The sequence below is a fragment of the Theobroma umbraticum genome, unplaced genomic scaffold, assembly GCF_002168275.2.
Source record: "Theobroma umbraticum cultivar Fairchild unplaced genomic scaffold, ASM216827v3 scaffold_25.0, whole genome shotgun sequence".
In the NCBI taxonomy this organism is placed as follows: Eukaryota; Viridiplantae; Streptophyta; class Magnoliopsida; order Malvales; family Malvaceae; genus Theobroma; species Theobroma umbraticum.
In genome coordinates, this window is record NW_018397282.1 from 466,296 (window position 1) to 488,364 (window position 22,069).

A 22,069-nucleotide genomic window follows, 5' to 3' on the forward strand; every position below is an offset into this window, starting at 1 on the left:
TTTGAGGTTCAGTACTTACTTCTTCCATGTTTTGGTAACACTATTCTGCCCGACACTTACACTTAAATGATGTAATGCTCTTTACACATTGATCAAAATTATAAATTTGATAGGATTCACTCCTCAGTTTGTTTCCAGAAGAAGCCAATGACAATTGCAATTATCCAATCCTGGCCATCTGGACGTGACATGCACGACTTTTGCATGTGCATATGTTACCAATATCCTTAGAAGCTGATTATAATTTATCCTTAACAATAATGCCTTGTTAAATCCATAACTGCAGATAGCACTATACACAATGAGTACCTGGGCCAGAACAGTGATTGAGAATGTATGGTCACTGATAGGTAGGACTGCACCGCCTGATTTTCTTGCTAAATTGACATATCTGATATGGAACCACCATGAAGAGATCCAACACATTGACACAGTCAGGGCATATACTTTTGGTTCTCATTACTTTGTGGAGGTTGACATTGTCTTGCCTGAAGACATGTTCCTGGGTAAAGCACATAACATAGGTGAGAAACTCCAGGAGAAGCTGGAGCAGCTACCAGAAGTCGAGCGAGCCTTTGTGCATATAGATTTTGAGTTCACACATAGGCCTGAACACAAGACCATGGTCTGATTGTATGGGCACTGGCACTGCTGGCATTGATTTCCAGAGCTTATTAGTGTCTTTTCAATAACCTACTTTTATTCACCTGTACTTCCAAATGCTACATAATAGTACTTTTCATGACTATAGATCATTAGCTGTGCATGAAGTCCACTCGTATTTCATTTGATTGCTATGGGATTATGTTATTTTGCGTGTGTAAAACTTCCTTTTTGTCTGCTAAATTTGATAGATAGCAGAAATAGCTGATGGAAAGCTAACTTGAGGAAAGTCATGTTAGCTAACTAATTACTTGCTCATTTGTCATTGCCAAATAGAAAAGGCAAAAGATGTTCAAACTCTCTCTTCAGATTTTAGAGGAAATCTAGACAAAGATAGGTAAGGATTAAACAAAGACAATCAAGTTAGATAATGAGCCAATTTGCTTCAGTTCCTCTGTAACTGCAGGCTGCCAGTGACAAGATGATAGCTGGAACTTTCCAACTCACTCAGTTTCCCAAATTTGTTTTCATATTCGTCCAACAAATCGAGCCTACAAAGAATTCAAAGAGATAAGCTGTAATGATACAAATCGAATAGGAATTAAAATGTAAAAACATATGTAGCCAGGATATGTTGTATATGTAAATAAAAAAGGATGTATAGTCTCCTCACCAGTATGCCATACACTGAAATGGAGCATACTTGCCATAAATCTCTTCAATATCTTTTTCAATTGTCTTTCTAGAGCATTTCCCCTTGGCATGCACCTGCGACAATGAAAACAGTAGTCAGTGTTCTATCAAATGTGCGACAAAGTAGTAGTGCTTCACTAATAAATTAACTCAAAATGTCCAGACCATTTTCAAGTGTCTGATAGTTTCACTATCAAAAGGAATCCTCTCATAAAACCCAATGCACATCATTATATTGGAACAGACAAAGGGACCAAAGCCTTTGATCTTCATCAGCTTTTGATAAAATCTTTCGTAGGATGTTGTATCAGATGATTCTTCAAGTTTGTTGATCTCAAGTTCCCCGTTCTCAACCTTTCTGGCAAGTTGAAGAATGCACCGGGCTCTGTACCCAAGATTGCAGCGTTCATTTAGATACTTCTCATCAAGGCAAGCTAGTTCTGTTGAGGTTGGAAAATCCCCTATGGATTGATCAAATCCGCTCATTGACGACTCTGAAGTTGAGCTAGCTTTACTGTATTTCTTATGCTTTAATCTCTTGGTCGAAATTTTCAAGTTGGAATTGGATGCTACCCTTTTGCGTTGCAAATGAGCACCAGCCAATTGTAGCTGAAGCGCGCAGAGAGCCCGAGCCATGGTCAATGTCCTCTTCCACCTTGTTAGAAATTTGGAATTGTCGTCTATTAGTGACTTTTCCTGACGTATAATGAAAGAGAAAGGACAAAAGGATGCATGGATAAATGTTTAATTGCTTCCCATAAGATGCTGCATCTTCATCTGTATAACTTAACTAAAGATAATTGTACCCGCAGTTGCAGAGAAGGATTGACTTGACAGCGTCTTCAAAGAAGGAAGGGGAGCGGAAAATTCTACCAAAGCCTCTCTCCTTGGCTGAACCATGCAATATTTGGAACTCCGTTACGTCTCTCTCATCCTTGCTTGATATCCTTAGCATTCTTGCAACTTGTTCCTATATCATATTAACAGCAAAACGTTATACTTATAATCTATGGGCATATAAATGTTGGTCAAAAGACATGCATACCATTATAACAGCTTCATCAGCAGAGGAGATAGAGTTCTCAAGGCCATGGACTTGTACAACAAGGAAAGGGTGGTTGGGAGCTGGGTGTGAGATCGCGACATAAACGGAACAAGAAGAGTCTGCGAGTCGAAGAGGGCGACGAAGGGATTTGGTGGAAGGGATCCAAGCGTTTGGAGACATCATGAACAAACCATGATTGCACACTGCTTTCTCCATGTTGAAGCTGGAAGAGCTCTCCCCTAATGCTACCTGCAACTCTATCAGCTCACCCATGTTTACTAACTGATCAATTGGAAAGCACAATATTTTACCACTGTTTTACTCAACTCATCGTGTTCTTGGGAGAATAATTCTAGGTGCTACTGGTTACTGGTTGCTTCCTCTTTTATTAGCCTCGTAATTCACCAAGGAAGTCCATGCATGTTCTTTACGTACCTTCCCCATGCAGCAGCTGTATTTATTAGTCTCAGCCTCATTTACTTTGTTAATAAAAAAAGAAATTAAAAAAATATAAATCAATTAAATAAACCAAACCAAGTGTGAAAATATAACCTTAGATAATGTACGAGGGAGGATTTTCATATATAAAATAGATTGTTTAGAAATTAGTCTTGGTTTCTATTCAAAATCTAGGCTTTACAATTTCATTATTATTAGTATTAATTATGCCTTAATTTACCAATAAAAGTGATGTCTTGCTATTTCCTTCTAACAAATGTAATTGATGTTTCTTCTTTCCTCTCATTTCTTGGCCTTCTACACTCTTCTTCCAAGACTAATTTGTGTTATTTTTAGGCTCGCCAAGGCAACTTAATTTTTTATTTTATTAAAATAAAAAATTTAAAATATGACATGATGATGATGTAATGACAAATATTAAAATTAAAAAATAAATTTAAAAGTAAAAAATTTTAAAAAATAAAATTTTAAATCATAACTAAGAGATACTCTCACTACTCCGGGATATTTATGATGGACGAATATTTTATTGTGATAATATCATGATTTTTGTAAATGATTGATTGGTGTGTGCTTTGTAAAATTTTATGAACATTTGATAATAATATCAAATTTTGTCTTGAATAATTTTTATTATTTTATTTTAATTTATTCCCTTTCTCTTTTTTTTTAAATTGGTTTTTTTGCAAACCCTTAATATTAGAAATTATTTTTCTAAATTATCCAACCTTTGGTAGAATTTAAAAAAATGGCATCACCTAGAAATTTTCAAGAAAATTATTACTCATAACTTCCTATAAATTTTACCGTTGAAAGATTTTCTTACATTTACATAATTAAAATAAAATGCTTACGATGCAATCAAAGAAACCCCAAGACGCAATTTGTAGTTTACAAAATGTTTTAATTATTACATTTATTATTTTATATGTTTTAATAATTATTTAGAAAGAAACCATCGATAAAAAAAATTTGATATTACTCCCAACTCTTTGGCAAGGTATCATAAGTATTTTCACTTTGAAAATTTTAAAAAAAAATTACCACTTGTAACTTTTTTAAAAATTTATTTTCAAAAGATCATTCTAAGTAATTATTATTGTTTAATTTAATTAACAAAATATTTACTTTTCCAAATTAACATTTTTGAAATAATTTCATAGGTTAAAATATGCACATGAAAAAAAATCAATAAAGGAATAAAGAAATGATAAAGATTTATTTTTTCATATTTATAGCATTTTTTAAAATAATTTTCCAAATTTAAATATGGGCATGAAAGAAAGAAAAGTCATAAATAAATAAAAAACTAAAAATGAAAATAGAAACAAATAAAAAATTAAAAATATAAAAAATAAAATTAAATTTCAGAACTATTGAGCTATTGAGCTCGAATCAGAATACGGCGGAAGGTCCACTTACAAAAGGTTACTCTTGTAATTTCATATACCCGTAATGGGCAAATAGGTATTTTAACCTCACTTAAGCGAATTAGGGTTTTTCTATCTCTTCCCCATTTATAGGCCCCCTCCCTCTGAACCTCCTTCCTCAGGCAATCGGCTGTCTCTCTCTCTCTCTACCACCTCTGTTTAAAATTTCCTCCGTTCTCTGTTCTTTAGACCTCCCATTAGATCTTATATTGAATTTCGTCTTACTACGATTCTTAAACGCCTGTGATGCACATGGTTTTGTCCGTACCATCTGAGATTTTGCTCTTCTTTGATGAATCTAAGCCTAGTGTCTGAGGCACCATTTTTATTTATTTTTTTTTGAAATTTTCCTTTCTATTTTTGAGGCGGTGATGACGAAGATTATACCATCAAACTATGAGAGCTCATGTCTCCTTGATGCAATCATAAATCATTACTCTCTGAGCCTTTCTACTTGTCTGTGTTTAATTTTAGAGTTCTTCAATGGAAAAGAAGGCAATAAATTAGAGTCACTGTTGCGCTTAAATGAAAATAGCGGCTTCAGCGCTGTACGTTGCCGATATCCATTTGGGGCTGAGATTCTGGCATTTTTCTTTCATTTTTTTTTCTCTGTAAGTTTGATGCATTCAGATGCCCCTACATTTTTAAATTTATTTATATATTTTTTATTTTTTATTAAAAAAATTAATTTAGAAGGAGATGGAAGTGATGATTATTTCCCCAGATGATCGAAGCTGAACAAACTGTGCGATTGTTTTTCTCTAATTCGTTAGAGATTCCAAGCCAGAACTCTGATCCATCTTCACTACAATTTTACATTTGTTTTTTTATTTTTAATTTTTAATTTTTTTTGAATTTTTTTATATGAATTGATTGGTGTTAATTATTGTGGAGGTGATGATTATTTCCCCAGATGATCGAAGCTGAACAAACTGTGCGATTTTATTCTCATTTTCATGAGAATTCAAGCCAGAAATCTGATCCATACTGCTTTATTTTTTATTTGGATTTCTTTTTCTTTTTTATTATTTGAAAATTTTATACTAGGAAATTCCAAATTAAATGGCATTAAATATTTCACTCTGAATAAGTGAATCGAAATTGTGATGAAAATTATAAGCCTTAAATTCAAAATAAAATTTGGAAAATTAAATATATTCTTATACCAACCTTGTAACTAATTTTTATGCCTACTTTTTTGTATAATTGAGTATAATAATTACAAAATAATTATTATGGTTTTGTATAATGATTTTTTCGTGTTAACATTGTTATATTTGGTATGATAATTAAAAAAACAAATATCTAGAAAGAAAAAGGTATTGTTAGCAAATGTTAATGATGAAAATTTAACAAATTTAAAAATTATAAAATTTAATTTACACAAATTATCAGCAAAGGTTAATTGTGTAATTTAACAGTTGAAAAAAAAATCTATTATATTAAAAATATAAGTTATATTTTTATTCATCATAATTAATTATAAAAATGTATTTGATTCAAAATAAAAATAATAAAATAAAAATCATTTGAAATATAAACTTTATAAAAAAATAATTTTTTAAATAAAAATTTTAAAAAATGTTTCACAAAAAACTTCTAGAGGATTTTTTTCTCTTTTATTAAAAATATAAGAGAATTCTTATTTTTAGTTTTAAAAATATTTTCACCTGTTTAAGTAATTACAGTATTACTTTTTTAAAAAAATATTTTAATTTTAAAAATTATTATTTTTTATAAGAATTTCATAATAATTTTTAAATTAAAAAAAATTAAGTTAAACTTAAAAATAGAATAAAAATTTACTTGAATTTTTTTAAATAATTTAAAAATATATTTGAATATCATACTTGATCAATTCTTTTATTAGTTTATTTTTGTTGTTGTGCTTGCTTGCTTGTCCAAGGAGTTTTCCCAAGACGAGATCAAATTAAAAGTCCAACAGCATAAAACAGAAATGTCCTATTCAAGAATGAACAAGGAAATTACACGCCTAGACTTTGATTCCTTTCATACGTAAACTTCCCCATATTTAATACATAAAAGTCAGCCAATGAGGCATGAAACAGTGAGACTTGGCAATGGTGTCAAATTCATACACAGTCAACTACCATTAATTAAAAAACCCAAGACCAACAGCAAAGCCTTTGCCGCAAACGACATTCTCCATGCTTGCATGATTGATAATATGGTAAGCCATTGTGCTTTTCTCTAAGTGGAGCAGTTGGTGTTTGCAAATTTTCTTATATAACTTGTTCCTCTCCGTCATGAGAAATCGCTTGTTCAAGGAAATTAAAAATGGCGAACAACCTTCGGACAGATTCATCAGACTACCGAACAGAGCTTCTGTCACCTGCTCCGGCTGGCGAGGATGACACAATGGCAACTGAACAATCTTGGCGACTCAACATGGATAAGTTTCACCTCCCAGAGAGACGAGTGGAGTCTTCTTGTTTTAGCCTTGGGGTTTTTATCAAGGCTTTAAGTAAGCAATTCCATCGATCTTGTTCAGGCTGATATTTACTTGGCATAGTGTTGCAGAGTGCTTTGACCATTTGCAATTGTGTGTTCTTCTGCAGGGAGGCAGAGAAAAGTTTCAGAGTATTACAAGAGGCAGGAAAAGCTTCTCAAAGGGTTCAATGAAGTGGACACATTCAATGAATTGGGCATTTTGCCTGGGAGTTTGACTGAGGTTTGTTGGTTTGCAGTTTTATTTGAATTTATACTCTTTTAACTCCCTAGAATGCAAAACATATGTTTATTTCAGGAGGAAATGGAGAAGCTAGAAAGGAGTGAGAGGGTGGCAATATATGCATCCAATGTGGCCAATTTGGTGCTTTTCTTAGCAAAAGTTTATGCCTCTGTGGAGAGTAGATCAATGGCAGTCATAGCATCAACCTTGGACTCTTTACTGGATCTCTTGTCAGGCTTTATCTTGTGGTTTACTGCTCATGCAATGAGAAAACCGAATCTACATCGCTATCCCATTGGCAAAAATAGAATGCAACCTGTTGTAAGTCTTCCTTCCTCAGAAAAAACCTTAAATTGGGATTTATTTAGGGCTATATCAATGCACTAAAGATATCAAAATTATTGTTATGACAACATAGTTTGATTGGTGCTTAAAATTTTCCCCTTGAAGGAACCTCATGTCCTTAATGTAATTGAATGGTTCATTGGTCCAAGTATGGCAATTATATAATTTCAATCAACTTCATGAATCATGCCATGTGAGGTCATATATATATATATATATATATATATATATATGTAGATGCAACCTATTGTAAGTCTTCCTTCCTCGGGAACTACTTAAATAGGAATTTATTTAAGGCTATCAATGCACTAAAGATATGAAAAATATTGTTATGACAACATAGCTTGATTGGTGCTTAAGATTTTCCCCTTGAAGGAACCTCAAGTCCTTAATGTAGTTTAATGGTTCACTGGTCCAAGTATGGCAACTATATAATTTCAATCAACTTCAGGAATCATGCCATGTGAGGTCATATATATATATAGATATATAAAACCTTTTATGGCTTGTGCAGGGAATTGTTGTTTTCGCATCAGTGATGGCTACTCTTGGATTGCAAATATTGTTTGAATCAGGTCGAGAACTGGTTATGAAGGTATCTGAGCATGCATGCATCAATTAACTACTACGAATAGAAAGGGCTTTGGACTAATAAGAAAACAAGTGTTAAACTTTGACCTTCTAACAATGGCCAGTGATTATGAATTGCAGGCACAACCAGAAAGGGATCATGAAAAAGAAATATGGATGATTGGGATTATGGTATCGGTGACATTGGTAAAAGTGGTGCTCACGGTGTATTGTCGCACGTTCGATAATGAAATCGTTAAGGCATATGCTCAAGATCATTTCTTCGATGTCATTACTAACTCAATTGGTCTAGGAACAGCTGTGTTAGCTATCAAATTCTACTGGTGGATTGATCCTCTTGGGGCAATTCTTGTAAGTTCATGATATACATACACTTTAATATGTTAAATTTTTTCTGATAAAACTCATATGTACATTGCATGATGGAACTGGATAAGATACTTTAAACATCAAGGACATGGTCACGAGGATGTGACCTAACAAATTTAAAGCACATGAGTTGAACAATGACAAGACTACATATGCTAATTAAACTATATATGGTGCAGATAGCATTATACACAATGGGGAATTGGGCGAAGACAGTGATGGATAACGTTTGGGGACTAATTGGGAAGACAGCACCGTCAGACTATCTAGCGAAGTTGACGTACTTAATATGGAACCACCATGAAGAGATTACACACATAGAGACTGTTAGAGCATACACATTTGGTAGTCACTATTTTGTGGAGGTTCACATAGTTTTGCCTGAGGACATGCCCCTTGGCCAAGCACATGATATTGGACAAACTCTTGAAGATAAGCTCGAGCAACTTCCTCAAGTAGAGCGAGCTTTTGTTCATGTGGATTGTGATACCATTCATCCTCAAGAGCACAAGACAAAAAGGCCATGAGCATTAGGATTAAAGTTCACTTCCAAGGACATGAAGCTATTTCTTTTTCCACACTTTATAGTAGCTATTACAATTTTCATGCATCAAGGGCTTGTTAGAAACAGTCTATTGTTTGTTGTATTTATCTAATTAATTAATGAACAACAGTTTGAGTGGAGCTATCAAAAAATGAGTGTAATATTATTGTATGCAATATATGGTCACTTGTTTCATGAACAAAATAGTCAAAAGGATCTTGAATGCCTGGAATGTGGAAAACTAGATGAATAGAATGACAAATAGTAATGCTTAGGGAAATGAGTCCGTATTTCTATATTATTGCTTAAAATAAAAAACAAATGAATTAAGTACGATTTACACGAAACTAATTGAATTATATATTATCGAAGAATACAGTGAAAATTTCACTTTCCAAATGTTTTTGAGTAGTTAAAGAATACAAATTTGTACACTCACCTAAATGACATGTCAATGGGAGTTCAATAATCCAACCACTCTATGTTCCCTAATGGGATTTACGTTTGACTTAGATTCATTAAAAAGGATAGATTCCAGTTTATGAAACAAGTTTAGGTTACATATGAGGAAAGTATTTGTCAATGGTGTTAATATGCCTTATAAGCGAATCAAATTGGTTGTAGTCAAGCACCATAAAAGCCTTAGCTTCCATACCAGTTTAGACAAATAAACTCAAGGCATGAACCATTTTTACCATCTGTTACTTGGTTTTTACCGATGAAGTGCCTGCCATACCAATTGATTGTGAAAAAAGTTTTTTTCCTCATCGCCATTTGTATTTAGCCCAAGGTTTTCACCTAATCTTCATACTTCTTTAGGTTCCTCCATAATTCACTTCTTCTTTTTTCTTATATCCCATCATATAGGGATTTGTTTAGCACTGACATATCCTCTTCAATCTCCACACAGGTAGCCTTCTACTTCTTGTTTTTTTTTCCATTTTTTTCTTTTTTTGTTTCTTTTTTACACTGATCCGTTCTTCCACTTCACTTAGTAAACCCAGTTTTTTATTTTTAAGCTTACTAGAAAATGGCAAGTTTGATGACAGAATCACATGGTGATGTGTTCTCAATTGAGCTACTAAAGAAGAAATCTACCTAAGCTTTTAAAAGTGTAGGTCTTTGCTGATGGATTTTTTGCCAGCTCACTGCCTTAAGGCCCATCACGAACTAGTCTAATTAGTGGGTTTTTTAATATATTTGGCCCATCACGAGTAACAACTTCTTTATTGGCAACCTGACCCATCATCACATCACATGTCTTCACCTTAAATGCACTACAACCTATAACATCCAATTCCTCCATAATGCATCCCCTTTGCAACGTTGCTTCATGCTCTTTTCTTGTTTCCCTCTTACTTGTCAAACTCTTGAATTTCTCATAAATCTCATAACCCTTTTTACTGACCACTACAACTTTGTTGAAGTCAAATCTTTTTTCCCCATAGTCAACATTTTCTTTTTAATTTGGTCCTATATTGCTTGCTTCTTTTGCTGCTACCACTCTGTTTGTTGTTGTTAGCTCTCTAATCGCTAAAATATCTTGGTTTTCACTACTCCCATCCTCAAGGCCAGCCTGATCAGGGTTGTTCAATATATTACTCGAGCTATGTTTAACCTTCTTGTACTCACTTACATTTTCTTTCTCTTATCTAATTGTGGAAACGAACTTGTTCTTCCCCTAATAGTGGCTTTTTGGATGTGAACCATGAAAACTTTCTTAGCCACTTTTAACTCCAAGCTAGCCTCAATTCGCTTCCTAGCCATCGTGGATATAAGAAAAACCCCATAACTCAAGTTATCACCATTAAGGGTATTTTTCTCTACAGCCGCCAGCCACCCCAACATTCTGCAATGTTTTCAAAGTTCGCAAATGTCTAAGTGTATGAAGTTACACCCTAAATGAAAAGCTTCTTCTACTGTAAGCTCATTTCAAATTGGCCCGTTCATCATTCAACCACCACAAACCATCAATTAAGCCACTGTCATTTTTCCTTTTCCAACTTGTCCAATTTTTCCTTTTCAATAAAAGTGACTAGAAAATGCTTGGGAGATAAGCCTTTCATTATCACCCCTAAATGGTCCTCAATTCTTAACTTAACCATAAACACCGAGGCATCAGATTCTACCTCAGTTCTGCCAAGTGCTGATCTCTCAAGCCAATGAAGATTCTTCTCACTCATTACACTTGGACATCTCATAGCTACTAAGCTGCATCTTCCATTAGTAGAGAAAGACTCCACTTTGTCACCTTTCATGCCACATCATACTTGAGCACATGACCAATTTAATTTCTCAGTTCTTGCATTGTCATCTGATTTTTGGTTATAAGGATTTTTGGTTCCATTTATTTATCATGGTTGCTTTTCCTTTTCCTTCAAAATATTCCTTTTCATCGTGACTTGCTAGGTTAACATTAAGCTTATTGTTTAGGAACTAGACATAGTTTAGCATGGAACATGCCCTTTTTCACTTTATTTAGGGTCCCATACCTAACAAACCTATGCTTTCTTTTGGTTAAATTCTTCTTTCTTGACACAAACATGTCGACAACTTTTCCTCCTTGATTAAATAATCTCCAAGGCCATCTCCATTAAACTTCCTCTAAAATGTTATTAACAAACATAGAAAATGTTTTCTTGCCTTTTGGGAAACTATTTTTAAAACCTCCATGGAACCCAACCTAAAAATATCTTCATGCAATCATTAAGCCTCTTTTACATATGTAATAACCTTTATCTTTTACATCTAGCAAAACCCTATTTGATTAATCCTACACATAAGCACCTCTCATTCTCTTGATAAGACTAATTATCCATGGGATCATAAAAATTATACTATATTTTTCGTTAAAAAGAATCTTGCTTGTGATTTTTTCTCAACGTTAGGAGTCTTTTGTTTATAGGAACTTAGATACTCTAAATAGCAAGAATGCTGCAAAATAGCAAGAAGAAGAGGACGTTGGGTAAGGGTGAGTGTAGGATAAAAAATGAAGTGAAATAAATGATAAGGAGTTTTAGTTTGAGAATAAGCCGAATGTAGTAGATGGATTTGATGTAATTGTAAACCCAAGTGAAGAAAGGTTGATTAGAGATGATGGCACATGACACTCTCCTCTATTTAAACTAGTAACGCCTTCGTTGTTAGGGAATGTTGTAACTTTTCGCACACTCTCTTATCTCTCTTACCTTTGCGCCATTCATTCTTCCTTTTTTATGTTGATAAAGAACCCTCTGTCTCATGGCACCCTTTAATAGCTCCTAACCTCAACTCCCTCATAGGTTCCCCATTCCCCTTAATGGCACCTAGTCACTTAGGCTCTTGCTGTTGTGGCGTTACTTTCACAATCAATCGTTGAAAACCTTTTCTTGATTGGGCAGCCTTTCACTTGATGAGCATCCTCACATAAGTAACACATGAAAACTCCTTTCTCTCAACCCTTGTTTACAATATTAAACTTGTAGTGGGCAAGCTTCCTCTTGGCCTCCTTATCAAACAAGGAGCCTTCGTCACTTTCTTCCCCATTACCTTGCCAACATTTGGGGGAGTCACACGTTCAAACTCGACTAATGATTCTGATATAGCTATGGCTCTACTCATATCTTACATGCCTCAATGTTGCAACTCAGCCTTTACCCATAGTTTCAACCTATCAATGAAGTAAAACAGCATCTTTCACTCACTCATGTTTGATACCATGAGCAACAACTCAAAGAACTCTCGACAGTAGTCCTTCACCTTGCCCTTCTGCATGAGCTTGCAGATCTTGCCTCAGGCTTCATCCTTTACATACTTGGGCAAACAGTTGTCTCAAGTCCCACGTGAACTCTTCTCATGTGGTCACAGCATGCTCAACGTGCTTCATCCTCATCGTCCCTATGATGCCACCATATGAGAGCGACATTTGTAAAAAAAAGAAAAAAGAAATGAAAGTGCTCACCTTGGTCCCTTTCTCTTTCTTAGTGACTCTACTCTATGCTCCACACGAAGTTGTCAAGTTACTTGGAAGAACAGCTCCCCACCAAAAAAAAATTATTATTTTTTATTTTGATTTTTTTTGGAAATTTTTTTGAGTGGATCTTTTAAATGTACTTGTAAAAAAATAGTGTTAATAATTTAATAATGGAATAAATAAACGTAATTAAAAGAAAATTAAAGAAAGTAAGTTAGAGTGCTTAGGTTGCCTCTCAAGAGGTATTTGATTTATAGCCTTTGGCTTAACTTTCTCTAATTCAAATTACATTGATAAACGTGATTAAGGATCTTTGAAGATTGAAATCGCCACCCCAATAGTGCTTTAACCGTTACCCATTCACTTTGAAGGTTGATTTATCATCAACTACCTCCACTGCTCCATGAGGATATATTTTCATCATAGTGAAAGGTCCAGACTAACGAGATTTTAGATTTCCTAGAAATAATCTCAAATGACAATTGTGAAAGAGAACATGTTGACCAAGCTTAAAATTTCTCCTTATGATATTTTGATCATGCCATCGTTTTGTCTTCTCTTTGTAGATTCTTACATTCACATATGCTTCTTGACAAAATTCAATCATCTCACTGAGTTGCAAAAGACGCTTTTCTCTGATTGCTTGAAGATCAAAATTAAGTTTTTTAATTCCCCAATATGCCTTGTGTTCAAGCTCAACTAAAAGATGACAGGCTTTTCCAAACACCAATCTATAAGGAGACGTCCCAATTGGAGTTTTGTATGCAGGTCTATAAGCCCATAAAGCATCATCCAACTTTTTTGACCAATCTTTTCTAGAAAGACAAACAATATTTTCCAAAATTATTTTAATTTCTCTATTTGACACTTTTGCTTGGCCATTTGTTTAAAGATGATAAATAGTGGCTATTTAGTGCTTGACTCCATATTTGGCAAAGATTGCCTCAAAATTTTTGTTGTAGAAGCGAGTCCCTTCATCACTAATTATGGCTTTAGGTACACCAATATGTGTGAAGATATTCCTTTGCAAGAAATTTATCATTACCTTAAAGTCATTCCTTAGCAGTGCTACAACTTCAACCCATTTAAAGACATAATCAACAACAATCAAAATGTATTCATTATTGAAGGATGGAATGAATGGACCCATAAAATCAATTCCCCACACATAAAAAATTTTGACTTCAAGGATGTTGAAAAGCATCTCATGTCTCCTAGCTATATTGCCATTCTTTAACATCTATCACATCTTTCAACAAAATTATCAACATCTTTGAAAATAGGCAAAAAAAAAAAAAACTTGATTGTAGAACCTTTGCAGCAATTCGTTTTGCCCCATAATGTCCTCCATAATCGAATGAATGGAAATGGTGAAAAATATTTTCAAATTTTTCTTTAGGAATACACTTTCTAATTATTTGACCCTTATAATGCTTGTAAAAAATAGACTCATCCCACATATAGCATTTAACATCACTTAAGAATTTCTTTTTTTGTTGAGAATTAAATTCAGAAGGGAAGAGTTTACTCATTAGATGGTTCACAAAATCAGCATATGATGGCAAATTTTTTTGCTTTTCTACATGAAACAATTGCTCATTAGAAAAGGTCTCATTGATCACTGTTAAATTCCTAACTTGTTCTCCATTCTCCAGTTTAGACAAATGATCTGCCACTTGATTTTCTATACATTTCTATCTCGAATTTCCAAATCGAATTCTTGAAGCAAAAGTACCCATCTTATCAAGTATGGTTTTGCATCGTTCTTCCCGATCAAATATTTAATAGCTACATGGTCAGTGTAAACAATTACTTTAGTACCAATAAGATAGGAGCAAAATTTATCGAAGGCAAAAACAATAGCAAGCAACCCTTTTTCAGTTATGGTGTAATTTGCTTGAGCCTTATTTGTTGTTCTACTAGCATAATAAATAAGATGCAAAATCTTCACTTTTCATTGGCCCAAAACTATGCCAACTGTATAGTCACTAGCATCACACATTAGTTCAAAGGGAAGATTCCAATCAAGAATAGTGATAATAGGAGCAGAAATTAATCTCTTCCAATTCAACAAAACCATCATGGCAAGTATCATCAAAAATAAAAAGAGTATTATTTTCTAGCAAATTACAAAGGGGTTAAGAAATTTTAGAAAAATCTCTAATGAATCTCCTATAAAATCCAGCATATCCTAAAAACTACGAATGCTCTTAACAGGGGTGGGAGGTGGAAGCTTTTCAATTGTTTCAATTTTTTCTTTATCTACCTCTAAATCTTTACTAGATACTCGATGGCCTAAGACTATGCCCTCTTGCACCATAAAGTGACATTTTTTTCAATTTAAAACTAAATTAGTTTCTTCACATCTTTTAAGTACTCTAGCAAGATTAAATAGACAATCATCAAAATTATTCTCAAAAATTGAAAAATTATCCATAATACTTCCAAGAACTTTTCAACCATATCAGGAAAAATTACCATTATACATCTTTAAAAAGTAGCTACAGCATTACAAAGTCCAGAAGGCATTCTATGAAAAGCAAAAGTTCCATAAGGATAAGTAAAGATGGTTTTTTCTTGGTCTTTGGAAGCAATGTCATTATAACAAGAATAATCATCCAAAAACCAATAAAAATCCTTAACTACTAGTCTATCAAGCAGTTGATCAATAAAAGGTAATAGGAAGTGATTTTTTCAGAGGCTTTGTTTAATTTTCTATAGTCTATACATACTCTCCATCTAGTGACAATTCTAGTGGGAATAAGCTCATTATTTTCATTAGAAACTATAGTCATACCTGTTTTCTTTGGGACACATTGGACTGAACTTACCCATAAACTATTAGAAATAGGATTGATAATACCTTCATCTAGCCACTTTAGAATTTTTTTTCTTTACTACTTTTTTCATGATTGGATTTAGCTTTCGTTGATGTTCAATGGTTGCTTTATGATTTTCCCAAAAGAATTTTGTGCATGAAAATTGATGGACTAATTCCTTTGATGTCTACAATAGTCCACGTGATTGCATTTTGGTAATATCTTAAAACTCAAAAGAGTTTATTTTCCTGTTTATCAGAAAGAGAAGAAGAAATAATTACTGGTAATATAGAAGAATTTTCCAAAAAAACATACCTTAAATGATTAGGCAATGGTGTGAGCTCAAGTGAATAAGGTTCTTCAGTGGAAGCCTTGATTGGTGAGGTTATAATTGATAATTTCAAATACTCAAATTGAGATTTTGGGAGATGTGATGGGGCATCAAGATGATTAACATATTCAAGAATATTTTCATCAATAATATCACATGAAGAATTCAAAGAAGTTTCCAATAGATCATGATGATTCTCTATAAACACATAATTAATTATGTCATCCACCACATTAATTGAGAAACATTCATCATGTTTATTGTAAAATTTTAAAGCTCTAAAAATACTAAATGTTACTTGTTGATCTTTAACCTTTAAAGTAAGCTCACTTTTTTCCACATCAATTAGAGCTCGAGCAGTTCTCAAGAATGGTCTCTAAAAAATGTTCGGTATTTGGCAATCTTCTTTCATATCAAGAATAATAAAATCTACTGGAAAAATAAACTTACCAACTTTTACTAAAACATCTTCCACAATACCATAAGGATAGGTGATGGATTGATCAGCAAGTTGTAAAGTCACAGAAGTTGGTTTAATCTTTTCCAAACTAAAATTTTTATGAATGGACAATGGCATCAAATTTATACTTGCACCCAAATCACATAAAGCTTTAGCAAAACAAAGAGTGCTAATATTGTAAGGAATAGTAAACTACCTGGATCTTTAAGCTTTAGTGGAAGCTTATTCTGAATGATGATACTATACTCTTCAGTAAGTGCAACAGTTTCAAACTCACCTAATTTCCTTTTTTTAGATAGGATATTTTTCAAAAATTTAATATTCCAAAGCTTCAACAAAAGGAATATTAATATGTAACTTTTTAAACACATCAATAAATTTCTAGAATTATTTGTCAAGTTTCTCTTTCTAAAATCTTTGAAAATAAGGTGGTGGATGTGTATGAGCATATTTTAATTGTGATTTTTCTTTTTTTGAATTTTCAGTGGATTGTTCAACCACAATTTCTTTTTCAGCATCTTTTTTCAATTTCTTTCTTATCAGATTGAAATGAAGTTTCAGAATTTAAAACTTTATTACTTACCGCTTGACGTACATTTTTCCCATTGCGAAAATTGATTGCCTTACAATGTTCCTCACCTTCTTTTCTTGGATTGGGCTCAGTATCACTTGGTAAGGTGCCTTTGTCTCAAGATTTCTTATTGATGCTATTTAACTTTGAATGAATGCATCAGTCTTTGTCATGTATAGCATGACCATCTCCTCCATTGAAAGCTTTTTCTCTAGCATGGGGGCTCTAGATAGAAATCCAGGAGGAAAGTTTAACTTAAATGTTGATGAAGACCTTTGGTTGTTATTCCATGAAAAATCAAGATAATTCCTCAAACCAGGATTAAGTGTTGGAATAGGGATTGTTTTGTTGCCTATTTCCAACAAATTGACAAGATTTAAAATTGATGGGACAATTTTCATTGGAATGTCCATCTCCACAAACTTCACATGTCACAAAGGTTTTGAACAGCATTAATACTTAGTTTATCTATTTTTTTTGTGAGATAAGCCAATTGTGTAGATAAAGTATTTATCTTATCTAATTCATGAACTCTAACAAATTTTCTTATACCTAATCTTTCAGATGGCCTTTGATAGTTATTGAAAGCGATCTTTTCAAGTAAATCATAAGCCTCATCAATGGATTTACTCATAAGTGCACCTCTAGCTACAATATCAATAGTAGTTCTAAAAGGTCTTAGCAAACCATTATAAAAAGTCTAAACTTGCAGCCACTTAGGTAATCCATGGTGAGGACACCTTCTTATCAAATCTTATACCTCTCCCAAGCCTCATAGTGTGATTTAGAATCAAATTGCAAGAAAAAAGTTATATCATTCCGCATCTTTGCTATCTTGATAGGTGGGAAGAATTTTTCTAAGAATTTATGAGCCAAATCTTCCCAAGTATTAATGGAACCAACAGAAAGCAAATTTAACCAACTCTTTGCTTTATCTCTGAATGAAAAAGGGAAAAGCCTCAATCTTCTAACATCATCAGTAACACCATTAGCCTTTAATGTATGGTAAATTTTTAAAAAATTTACAATATGAGCATTCAGATCATCATTAGGCAAACCCCCAAACTAAACAAAAGTCTGAATCATCTGAATGATTGATGGCTTAATTTCAAAATTCTTGGCTTGAATAGGAGGTCTTCAAATACTAAAGTGGAGACTTTGAACTCGTGGGACAGCATAATCCCTCAAAGACTTGGTCTCTTCCTCTTGTTGATCAACCATTGTTTTGCTTGAGTAGAAACTTTTTTTATTTTTCCTCTAAAGTTTTCGAAAAGTCTTTTCGATTTTTGAATCAAAAGGAACAATTTTCAAATTTCAAGCTCTTAGCATACAATGACCAAAAGTACCTGAAAAATTAAAGAAAAGAAAAGTTTGGATTAAAATTTAGAATGCTTCATATTAATATTAACAAGAAAGAACTAAAAATCAACTCCTCAACAATGGTGTCAAAAACTTATTGTTAAATTTTCAACCCATGCAAGTATACGTATCGCAAAGCTAATATAATGATAAATAGAGTGCCAATCTCACATGAAATTGAATTAATTCTTACTATTAATTACTAAAATTGCACATCGTAATTTTATCCAAACACTAAAATTGAATTAAAATGCAAACCTTTAAAAATAAAACTACTTTAAATTTAAACTTGATTGACTTCTAGACATAAGATTATGATGTCCCTCAATACTTCATCTGATTATTATTTCTCTTTCTCTTAACTGAGCTTAATAGATTAAGTTGCTAACCTAGAGTCTTAAAGTATTTACAAGTCTCTATCGAGTTTCTCATAAAAATATCTCTCTCAATTAATTTACTATATGTCTATACAAATTAAATTAAAGAAAGATTCATTAAGTTTGTGCTGTAATTTTAGCTACGTATGGCTTATAGATGTATGTCTACTCTATATGCAAATCAAACCACCTAATCATCCACTAAGTTTATTCAATCATACACTATTATATTCAAGGTCTACCTAAATCTCCTTCATTAGGTTTAACTCAAGTTTTCAATTCAATCTAATTGATGGCAATTCAATTAGAAGCATTATGAATAGAATAGAATAAACAACTTAAATCCATTAAACATAAGCAAAAGAAAGTAAGGATGGCAATGGGTACCTGATTATAGGGTATTCGTAGATACTTAACCTTATTATATAAAGGTAGGGTACCTTATAATCGACTTGGGGATGGGTTAAGGTAGTGATTTCATTACCCCTATCAGGTTTGGGTACCACCCTTTGGGTACTTGTTACCTCAAACTCGATTACTATTTATAAATATTTTATTATTCTTTTAATAATTAAATTAAAAATTTACAATTTTTACCAACTTTACAAGTAATTCTTTTTGTTAAAAGCTAACAAATATATGAAAAGTATGGTTACTCTAAGTATTAATATGATAACATTAATATATTTATATTAAAAACTTATTAGATTGTTAATTATGTTTAAAAAATATGAATATTATATTATATTATAAAGAAATATAATTATTATATATATAACTTTATTATAAATATATTTACTTTCTATTTTGTGTTAACATTACAAAAATTATGACTTATAAAATTATTAATTATAATATATATACCATTGTTTATATAATCTTATAATATATATACTTAAAGAAAGCTTTGAGATTAGAATAGTTTTGGAACCTAAGTGTTTTTTTTTAATTTCATGAAATTAAGAACAAATCTGTATAATTAATTAAATTAATTCATGAAACTATTATTATTAATTAACTTGTAATATCTTTTAATATATATACTTTATATATCTATTTTATTCATTTATAAGGAATATAATTACTATTATATATATTAAAATATTTTTGATGTGTACGTGTGTGTGTCTATATATATATATATATATATATATATATATATATGTACAACATATTTACTTTCTATTTTGTGTTAACATTACAAAAATTATAACTCATAAAATTATTAATTATAATATATATACCGTTATTTATATAAACTTATGACATATAAATCTAAAGAGAAGTTATGAAATTAGAATAGTTAATTCGGTACTTGGATACCTATGAAGAAGATTTTAATAATTTTTTTATTTAATTGGGTATTTAATTGGATTAGAGCAATTATAGGGTAATGGGAATGTATTAGGGTTAAGATTAGGGTAATAATTTTTAAAATTATTCAGGTAGTTAGTAAGGTTAAGGTATTTGATTTTTAATAGGGTTAGGGTTCAGATACCTCAAAATTAATGAGTACCCTACCCATTGATATCCCTAAAAGAAAGATAAATAAATCGGACTATGTATTGAATTTAATTATAATCTTAGATTAATAATTTAGCTCCTCATTAAACACCTACAAAAGAACAATTAATATCAATAACAATCGATCTTAATCATATTAACACCAAATTAAGTATAAAATTAACTAAAACTAGACTAACTCACCTAAATTACTAATTTAAAATAATTTAAATAAAATATACTAATTTCTACGCATTACCACAAGAACTAAACTAAATTACTATCAAAATTAAGCTTAAATAACTCTACATCATAGAGTAATTAGTATAATTTATCAATGTAATTCATTCCCTCATCATATATCCTAAAGATGATAATAGCTCGGTGCAGTGCCTACTCTTATGGACTTCCATATTTGTTCTTGTAGTTATATCATCAACTTCATGGAGACTTATAAAACTCATTTTATAATCTCCTAATCACCTTGGCCAAGGATTTGATTAAGTTAATGTCAACTAAGAACTAATGAGATATTTTTCCTTGAATCACTTAAGGTAATGATTCCTATCTTACCCACTCATTTGCCTTTATATGCTTAATATTATACCCAAAAACATCTTGTTTTGACATCCTTGATTATGCATCTGTAGGGATGAAATCAAAGTGTAGTTTTCTACTTACAAGACAATCTAGTGTCTCAAGTCTAGAGAGTAGTTACACAACTAACACATAAGAAGTATTGCATAGACACTTGAATGAGGTAGCAAATACACTTCTCAGGGCAAGTCATGTTCAGTAAATTCGCTCTCCCATGGCAAGCACCCACATGTTAGTCTCAAGTATCTCTATACTTCAACTTGTGAGAGCGGTTGTTTACTTCACAAGTAAAGAACATAACATGTGCCCATCTTTGAGCATTATTTATGCCCCGTCTCAATAATACAATGATTAAGAACTTTTGGGAACAATGCTTTGATGCATAGGGATCTCATAATTGTGTCCTAATACAATTCCCTTACAAGGCATATATAGTTCCATGGGTTTTATCTACATAAGTACAAAAGGTAATTAAATCAAAAACTTATGGATAAAGAATTACCTCAATGTTATTATGAATAACAAAATGTCATACATGAATATCTCAAAATTGTAATTCCCATACAATCACAGATTGGCTTGTAGAGCTCATACTAACATTTTTCTATTCCTAAATCTAAGGTTTTGGGTTTTCTCTCAGTAGTATTTTTTTCTTTTGCTCTCCTCTAGGTTTTTCTTAAAAAATTGTGGTTTCTTTTTTTTCATGGGTTACTGCCTCTCCCTACTTTATTTTTTTCTGCATCTTGTATTTATATGGAGTTGAAGATGTCATTCTTGGCACCTCAGCTGGCCATTGGATCACATCATCTTGGCCTTTGCCAAGTGCAAGAAATTGCACCTGGCAAAACGCATTTTGCATGTCATGGTTGTATGATTTCATTGTTTGCTTGTGTGGCCAACTGGCTTGATTGAGCTTCCAAATTGTTCTTTTAGTTTTGTATTAATCCTATTTATTTGCTTAATTTGATTAAATTTTAGTGTTTGGTCCATTTTTGTCTTAATTATTTTAACAAAATCTATTAGTGACAAATTAGAATTTGGATTTGGCTTAAGCAAGACTTAGAATTTTTAATGGCCCAAAAGAGCCCTTTAAAGCACTTAATTCTAACCCTAGACTCAACATCAGCCCATAGAACAAATACTAATAATAAGAGATTATAAAATATAAATTAATTTAAATAAATAAAATGGTGTCTACACCTTTATGTTTTTCTCTCAACCCCCGTCAAGTGAAACAGATGTCATGGGCTTATGCTTATCACTTATGGGAACATACCAATACTCCAAGGAAAGACTCACCAATAAGTAATAAGCACTAATTAAATAGTC

At 32.2% G+C, this 22,069-nt stretch overlaps 3 protein-coding genes and 4 non-coding genes across 8 annotated transcripts in view; 6 read left to right on the top strand and 1 right to left on the bottom strand.

Moving 5' to 3' along the window:
- Positions 1-826, top strand: part of LOC110428099 (metal tolerance protein 9-like) — a 4,326-nt gene extending 3,500 nt beyond the window's left edge. The window contains exon 6 of the mRNA XM_021443795.2: positions 287-826. Within this exon, the coding sequence (XP_021299470.1) occupies positions 287-631 (345 nt within the window). The 3' untranslated portion in view covers positions 632-826. The remainder of the gene's footprint in view (positions 1-286) is intronic.
- A 222-nt stretch (positions 827-1,048) lies between these two features.
- On the bottom strand, positions 1,049-2,614 carry LOC110428077 (uncharacterized). The gene is made up of 6 exons (XM_089785592.1): positions 2,342-2,614; positions 2,103-2,266; positions 1,893-1,951; positions 1,462-1,805; positions 1,277-1,371; positions 1,049-1,154 (listed from the first exon to the last, which is right to left on the bottom strand). Exons 1-6 carry the CDS (start codon positions 2,612-2,614, stop codon positions 1,049-1,051), a joined length of 1,041 nt encoding a protein of 346 aa, XP_089641718.1.
- Positions 2,615-4,468: 1,854 nt separating this feature from the next.
- LOC149526281 (small nucleolar RNA snoR117) lies at positions 4,469-4,550 on the top strand. Its single transcript, XR_016352165.1, has one exon. It is a non-coding gene; the product is annotated as a small nucleolar RNA snoR117 (small nucleolar RNA).
- A 43-nt stretch (positions 4,551-4,593) lies between these two features.
- On the top strand, positions 4,594-4,678 carry LOC149526282 (small nucleolar RNA snoR116). The gene has a single exon (XR_016352164.1). It is a non-coding gene; the product is annotated as a small nucleolar RNA snoR116 (small nucleolar RNA).
- Positions 4,679-4,929: 251 nt separating this feature from the next.
- On the top strand, positions 4,930-5,030 carry LOC149526283 (small nucleolar RNA Z103). The gene has a single exon (XR_016352166.1). It is a non-coding gene; the product is annotated as a small nucleolar RNA Z103 (small nucleolar RNA).
- An 88-nt stretch (positions 5,031-5,118) lies between these two features.
- On the top strand, positions 5,119-5,216 carry LOC149526284 (small nucleolar RNA Z103). The gene has a single exon (XR_016352163.1). It is a non-coding gene; the product is annotated as a small nucleolar RNA Z103 (small nucleolar RNA).
- Positions 5,217-5,775: 559 nt separating this feature from the next.
- LOC110428111 (metal tolerance protein 9-like) lies at positions 5,776-8,921 on the top strand. Of its 2 annotated transcripts, none has more exons than XM_021443823.2 (7): positions 5,776-6,421; positions 6,503-6,715; positions 6,810-6,922; positions 6,998-7,243; positions 7,782-7,862; positions 7,979-8,209; positions 8,407-8,921. In XM_021443823.2, the coding sequence occupies exons 2-7, from the start codon at positions 6,529-6,531 to the stop codon at positions 8,752-8,754; spliced, it is 1,206 nt and encodes a 401-aa protein (XP_021299498.1). In that variant the 5' UTR covers positions 5,776-6,421; positions 6,503-6,528; the 3' UTR covers positions 8,755-8,921. The 2 variants fall into 2 exon arrangements, with proteins under 2 accessions (XP_021299498.1, XP_021299500.1); XM_021443825.2 differs by having other exon boundaries at positions 6,519-6,715.
- The last annotated feature ends 13,148 nt before the right edge of the window (positions 8,922-22,069 follow it).